Source organism: Periophthalmus magnuspinnatus, chromosome 9, assembly GCF_009829125.3.
Source record: "Periophthalmus magnuspinnatus isolate fPerMag1 chromosome 9, fPerMag1.2.pri, whole genome shotgun sequence".
NCBI lineage: Eukaryota > Metazoa > Chordata > Actinopteri > Gobiiformes > Gobiidae > Periophthalmus > Periophthalmus magnuspinnatus.
In genome coordinates, this window is record NC_047134.1 from 14,361,488 (window position 1) to 14,368,989 (window position 7,502).

The window sequence follows — 7,502 nt, forward strand, 5'->3', positions numbered from 1 at the left end:
CAATTTCTACAGTCATATATAGATACCTTAAAGCATTTGTATCTTTTGTTTGAGGTTGATTCTAGTTTTTACACAGTGCAATCTGCTGTGATTGGCCCTGTCTGTGGTGACAATGAATTAACGCAAGCAGATGGTATGAATTGCAACTGTATAATGGTTTTCTAATTTGATAATTTTTTCATTATTGCTGTGTGTTTCTCATTGTCAGGGTTGCCATACTCTCGGCAGAGGTCCAACAGTGTGAATAGGCAGGGTCAAAAATCTGCTCCTATGTTTCCTGGCAACAAGATGTTTTCTGTGTCAGAGGCAGTGAATTGCTTTGAAAAGTTACCCAGTGCTTCGCTAACACATATGTAAGGGGGCAGTGAAGACTGACAGAGAAGACGTAGGAAGCTAACTGACCGTGTGGAAAAATTACAGCTTTGATTATGTTCTCCATTGATGAGTGGATGTGTCTTTATAGAGGACAGAAGCGCTGCATCACCTATCCACGATGATGGCAGTGTGGTGCGGAGAATGAAAAAGCCCTTCAGGACTTGTCTCTAAATAGGCATGAAATTATATCTCCTTCTGACTGAGATTAGCGTCTATTGAGCCTCTTGCGTTCGGCCTCTTCTTTTCCTCAGGCTCTCCCAGCACACAGGCACTTTGCAGTTTCAGCTCCTTCGTGTTCAAGTTTAGCACAAAGTACATTTTCATTTGAAGGTGCTGTTCACTGTCGTCCATGTCTTGTCCTGTAGGATTCGTCACACCCACATAACACTGAGGCTGTGGTGTAACCATGACAGGGTGTGTATCAGTGCGCCAGAATCACACCATTAAATGAGAAAAACACAAATCACAGGTGGAAGAATTCATCAAAATATTAGTGGCACATTTAGTCACAGTTTTAATTAGGGATGCACCACGACCAAAGCTGGTTTGCTGCAGTAGTTTAGGTTACATTATATCAGTTCAGCTGACATCCTTGTTGTGCCTTTACATTGCAGATGATAATTGATGGGGATATCCACTCTAACACCAATACTTGCTGCAGCATATTACTAATACTTGATTTTCAAAACCTAATCCGAACCCTAAACCTAATGTAAAGCTTCGCCAACGTGACCATATAGCTTGTATAAATTAATAATTTGCTTTGTTTTAAAAATGATTTTGTATTGGTAAACATGACATGGTGGAGCTACCCAATGGCTAGACTCCACACATCAGACTCTTATGGTAATAACTGATAATACCATTATTCAGTAATTAATGTTGGCCCAAAATGTTTATTTATACAAGGGAGTTCTGTAGTTACTTGTAGTGTAAATAGAAGTTACATAACATTGGATTGTTGTCATACATTAAATGTCTTTTAATTTATCTGCAGGTACAAAGTATCTATCAGGACTAAAAAGCTGGATTGGTGCATCTCGACTGTCTGTGCTTTCAAAACATGGGGTAATGACTGAGCATTACTTGAGTAGGTTTCATGCTAGTGTAAAGTACATATTAAGGAGAATATTTAAAAACAAAAAAGAACTATAAAAATGTTCAGATAAATATTTTATTTCAGTTCAGCAAAAGACACATGACTGATGTGTTTTTCAGTACAGAGAAAACCCCAACATATACACAGTATGGGTATATATGTCAATGGGCATATATTAAAGTGCAAGTGATTCACAAGGGTCAATCATGCGTTACATAGCATCTGTATCAGGAACATCTGTGATCTCCTGAAAAGCTTCATAATAAAATAACTCACTTATAATATATAGATTTATATATATTCATATGAATACAAAATAAACTTTACTAGTCACCGAAGCTTTGATTTAGTTTAAGCACAACAACATTTATCTAGTTCAAGTCTTGAGAGGAGAGAGTACCATAAGTGCCAGAAGTGTTTTTAACTGGTTTCACCAAAGTCACCATGGGGGCAATTTAACAATCCTGTACCACTTATCTACACGAGTAACAAAGTAAAGTCTTTGTTCCAGTTTGTGTTTTTGCCTAATTTCCTTCATGGTCAGTAAACCTGGGCATGCTTTCATCATAGACAGACATTCATTTACAAATACATTCTCTGAGAATCTGTTACAGTTGTCTTAGCGGAGAAACAGTCAATTTGCCCTAGCCAAAATATGTTTGTTACAAGGAATGCATATAGAAAATAAATAAAAAAAAACATGAGAAGACATTAAATGTGCCAAAGCATGATGTGAACTGGTTTCTGAGTTTACTGTGTGGCCACAGCAGAAGGACATCCATACAACATCACACAGAAGTAACAGTTAGCAGCAGCTAATGGGCTTTGGAGTGTCCCATGGACTATCCCATACAAACATAGTTCAGTCAGCCATGGCCCTTCGGGATGTGAGATATACCAATGGATTTCCATTCACTGCCCAAATAAAAAAGGCTTGGATTGCACATGCACTCTGTGAATAAATGCCCTTTATAGTGGTTAAGATGCAAAGTGCATATTTAACAAAAATATAAGCTAAACACACAACAGTGTCACTGGAGCTCATGTCTTCAAACTCCTCCATAGCTATCTCTTTTCACACACTCAGATGAAGCAAAGCAGAAAAAAAATATTTGGGAGAATCACCAGAAAATGAAAAGCTTTCAGGGTATACCGGAAACACAGCATCAGCTGGCAATGGACAAAGGAAAGATTCATTTCTGTCACTGTGATCCTTGTACGTGAGATTATTGCATAGTTTGGAATTCTTAACATAGCTATAGACACTGAGAGAGAAACAGTCGTTTTTTTTCTGGCTGTAACATGACAGTAAGTTAACTTACTTTTCCCACAAGATCGGTTTCAGGCCCATTTACATTGTATGTAATGTTTAAAATGCATCTGAACTATTCAGTATAGCATTATTTGTGCAGCATCACATCAGATAAATAGCTAAGGCCAATCCCCAAATGTGTAAAATAAACACCAGCATCATAGCCAGTCCTGTGACTTTACTTTTTTTAATGATTGTCTCATTGTTGAAGGTGTTTTTTTAATGCTTTCCCTCTATGGCCACAGCTTACAGTCCTTCTCGTCCTTTTGAGCACTGAAATTCATTTTAATTTAGGTTTTTGCACTGGATGGTCTGGGACAGTCTAAAACACCCATTGGGTTTTGAACCCATATAGACAGACAAACAAAAACAGCTATTTTTGAGTAATACTTATTTTCCCTGACTGAAGTGCTTCAAAACCATTACTTAACTAAGTAAATGTGATGCTGGTGTTTGCATTGTGTGATCATTTACTGATGAGGCTGTGCATGTTGCAAAGATGCAGTCCTATCTGCTGCAGTCCTGATGCTTTTTGATAAGTTTAATTAAGTAGCATTGTCTTTAGTCATGGTCCTGTAACTAGATCACTGACTTGAATGACCATCCGTGTTCCCCTATGGCCAGCACAGAGTCATGACATGGGTCCCATTCAGTCACCAGAAAGTCAGCTCTTATTTTTGGCATCTGTAAACCAAATGAATCTACAATAATGCATAAAAATTAAACAGACATTAAATAATATAGTAGGAAAATAAATATAATCCTAACAAGGCTTTTAAAATAGTCATTCCTCATCTTAATGTATATGTGCTTCACCACAGAGAGTGATGGTCAACAGTCCCAGGAAATGGCTGCTCTATTCTCACTGGTGAACATGCTAACAAGCTATCACACATACACAACTGCAATAAACATATAGATTCAGTACAACTAACATATTATGCAAAGAGCTCAACAGTCTTACTCATTACAAGTGCCTGGATAAACATATGCTAAATTGACTTTTCCTGATGCATAGATTTGGCCATGCCTCGATCAATCAATGTGTGCAGTTTTGATTTGTAACGCATGACCATGGCTACTTCTAGCATCAGAATAAGCAGACAGTTGTAAGTGCTATAGCTATTGACGATTTTGGTATTATATGAATAGCATTCAGGGCAGTTTGAAGTTTTTGGTCAGTTAAAGCAGCCCCTAAAAGGTTGCCATCAAACATAAAGACCACACTCTTTTAGAGGGCTACTAATGGCTGTCTAAGATTATATAGTTTACAGTACATTTAGTCTAGAAGTTTTAAGTTATCGTCAAAATGACATGAAATTCATTTTCACATGCTCACAATTTAACAGGACGTATCACTGAAATATTAGCTCAACCTAACACTAAATTGAGTTACTATCAAGGAATAATAAATCTATAAATCTAAATCTATAATCAATAAATGTCTTTTTTTATGGACAGTTCAAATCATGATGTTCTTCACTTTTAACACATGAAAATATCAACATATTAGGCTGTTATTTCTTGAATGAAAAATAGGCATTAGCACAACTTTAACAGCCACATGTTTAACATTAACTGAGGAGGACATATTTGGGTGGGGTATAACTATCAAATTCAGATCTCTTTATGGGCATTACCTAGTGATGCATATTCAAGAAACGTCCAGACAAGCAGAGGATGGGTTTGGCAGCTCCTGGACAGAGGAGCCTGTTGATGGTTGCACAGGAGGCAGTTCTTCTAAGTGAAGTTAGGAGTCACCCACAGACCGTTTTTTGCCATAGTGACTGGCAGAGTCTCTGTTCCGCAGATTAGGTTGGAACTTGTACATATGGGGACCCATGGCCCACCGCCAGCTCCCACGGCCCTCCACTCCAGTGGGGATGGCGGCAGCTGCGGCCCCAGCAGTGGACGGGCAGGGCTTGCTCTGCAACAGCTGAATAAGCATGCTCATCTCGGGGCCCAGACGTGCCACCATGCTGGTCCTGACGCGCTCCACTGTGTCCTCATCACAGTCCATCAAGCTCTGGAGGAGCTTTCCATAAAACCTGCAACACAACAGCACACGGGGTCAGGGCTTAACCCACTCAGTCACCACCCCAAAGAGAAACCCCATATAGCTTGTCTATGTGGATTTCTCCATATCTGATGCCTGCATAGACTGTTACCATTCATGGGCGTTCCTCTCCAATCCCATTGTATCCACTCCTGGGATGCAATCCTCAGACAATACAGTGGCAAATCCAAACCTGAGATACCTATTTAGCTATTCTCTATGAATTAAAATATGGAAGCCTAAACCCATAAATCAAAACTACCTTACTCATCTGTTGTTCCTAGCATACCAGATAAATAGCGTAAAGTCAAGGTTTTTGTACAACCCTATATCTTTCCATTTTCTCTAAAGAGCATTTCTCATTGGCTCAAGCATGTTGAGCAGCTATTAACATACTTGCTGGAGTGGATTAATCCTACCTATTAGGAAAGTGACTTGGCAGCTGGGCCACTTCACCAATAGCATCAGGGTTGGAGCGGGCCACAGCACAGATGTCCAGCTTGCTGTAGCACTCCTCCTGGACATCGGAGATCATTCTTTGGAAGGTGGAGCAGCGGCGGATGGAGGGGAATGCCTTCGAGGTGATGCCATTGGCAATGCACTTAAGGCTCTCTTTCACAAATGCCTTTCCCTGTGAGACAATGGCAATGCTTCACATGGTTAGCATCAACAACAGTGCTCATTAAACATTACAAAATGGAGTGAGCATACCTGAGTGTCAAATTTAGCAGCACTGTACAGAAAGGCCTTGCAGATGTCATGCATGCCATCTGTGTCACATGTGGAGTTCTCTAAGCAGGCAAAGGCGCCACAGCCGACCTGTAGGGCACTGTTGAGACAGCGCGCCACATCTGCTGTGGACAGAGAGCGAACCATCAGCACGAGAGAACACTGGAATCACTGCACAGTGTGCACACTTCAACACACTGCACCAATGACTTCAGACAAAAACACCATGTACACAAAGACAAAGGCATTCTTCTCCTGTGGCAGTGGCCTATATTCTGCTGAATAATCAGCACCAGAAATGCAAAGACTACAGACAAATGTGTGCCACATAAAAGTAGCATTATAATAGTAGACACATAGTGGCACACTGACACTTTACCAACTTAGTGTATACTGTTATTGTTAATTAATATTCATCTTCACATATCTAATATGACAAGAAAACTACTCACACCTCAACATGTGAGGCACAGAGCTATTTATCCCTTTACCTTGTAATTAATACATGGAACACTCTGAGTGGTAATGCATTTATTATAATTAGTCCTGTAATCACCCAATAATAGACACAACACAATTCTGTACTCTGGTACATCTAACAGGCAACATGTCTCCTCCTGGTAATGCGTTCAACCCTTAAATCTTTCTTAGTTCAGGGCATGCAAGATTATTCTTTCAAATAAAATAAGGGAAATGAAAATCCTATGATGATGAAGCAGTTCTTGCAGAACACAAAGAGCATCTAATGTAGGCCTACCAGCCTCTGCCTTTGAATGAGCTCTAGCTGCACAACCATATGCACATACACTCAGAAGAGTATGACATACTTTTTTACGCGTTACAGGACGGTTTTGTGTTATTTTTATTTTTATTATTATTATTATTGTTATGATTATTTCACCATCCTATTTTTTTCAGTAATTAGAAAAATAAACACAGTAGAAACTTAATTTAGACTCAAGATAATTGAAGATGTATAATGGGTAGCCTGCAGCCATTCAAATCCACCCGGCTGTCTAAAATGTGCAATACAAAGCCAAATTTTGAGCCGAACAGTCTGCACCTCAGGTGTCATCTGTTGCCGGCAGGACGCCGGCTAAAGCACAGCGTCCCTCTCGCAGCTGCCCCTGTTCAACAATGCGCACATTTACATAGAAAAGCGATTTAGACCAAATATGCATGTGTATTTTCAACGGAGTAGGCTACGGATAAGATAAAATGAACAGTTTTAAAGCAAAGCGTTCACTCTCTCTGAGCTCTGCCGACAGATGCCACGGTACTTACAAGGGCTGTTAGCAGAAAAGCGGGCTCTTCTGGGCGAAAAGGACTCGTTCTGATCCAGTTCATAGGCAGATGCAATCAGCACCATCAGGAGAAGAACTCCGGTTCTCAAAGACATCGTCTTCTTAAGACAGATGACAGAAGTAACCGTGAAGACGTGCCTCTTGCTTCGTGCGTAATAGAATAACAGCGCTCCAAAGAGCTTGAAGAGAGCTAGAACAGGACTAATTTACTGAAGGCTACAAGGACCTCTTTACACTGGACTCCTCACTATCCTTTGACTTGCATGACAGATAGCGGCGATGTCAAGTGTGCCCGGGTTTATATGGAAGCGCTACATGTTACGAGTCCTGCTGTGGACCAATCACAGAGCCGCGTTTTAGACCCAGCTCCCCGTCTTTGCACTGACTAATTGATAAATCACTTAAACAAAATGTAGCCTAACTGTTTATGGGTGACATTTAACATAAAGTTTTAATCGTGTATCGTGTAATGCTATTTAAGTCATAATCAACCATGGAGTAGTGTAGGCCTACAGCATATCTAATATGCAGCTGCAGGGCAGTCACACTAATCCTAGTCTACTATCCGCCTCCAGACTCAGTGTGTGTGTGTGTGTGTGTGTGTGCGTGTGTGTGTGTGTGTGTGTG

The 7,502-nt window shown here is 40.2% G+C and overlaps 1 protein-coding gene across 2 annotated transcripts; it reads right to left on the reverse strand.

The window, feature by feature from the left end:
• Window positions 1–1,557: 1,557 nt before the first annotated feature.
• On the reverse strand, window positions 1,558–7,139 carry stc1 (stanniocalcin 1). 2 transcript variants are annotated; one of them, XM_033973126.2, is made up of 4 exons: window positions 6,856–7,139; window positions 5,554–5,693; window positions 5,262–5,473; window positions 1,558–4,834 (listed from the first exon to the last, which is right to left on the reverse strand). In XM_033973126.2, exons 1-4 carry the CDS (start codon window positions 6,968–6,970, stop codon window positions 4,537–4,539), a joined length of 765 nt encoding a protein of 254 aa, XP_033829017.1. In that variant the 5' UTR covers window positions 6,971–7,139; the 3' UTR covers window positions 1,558–4,536. The 2 variants fall into 2 exon arrangements, with proteins under 2 accessions (XP_033829017.1, XP_033829016.1); XM_033973125.2 differs by having other exon boundaries at window positions 3,028–4,834; window positions 5,554–5,696; window positions 6,856–7,133.
• Between the last annotated feature and the right edge of the window lie 363 nt (window positions 7,140–7,502).

Bases quoted from the DNA above. Each gene is read 5' to 3' on its own strand.
- stc1 (XM_033973125.2), bottom strand. From the start codon at position 6,970: ATGTCTTTGAGAACCGGAGTTCTTCTCCTGATGGTGCTGATTGCATCT. The intron at 5,474-5,553 runs GTATGCTCACTC...ATTGTCTCACAG, and splicing joins CTGCTAAATTTGACACTCAG to GGAAAGGCATTTGTGAAAGA. The intron at 4,835-5,261 runs GTAGGATTAATC...GTTGTGTTGCAG, and splicing joins CCAAGTCACTTTCCTAATAG to GTTTTATGGAAAGCTCCTCC.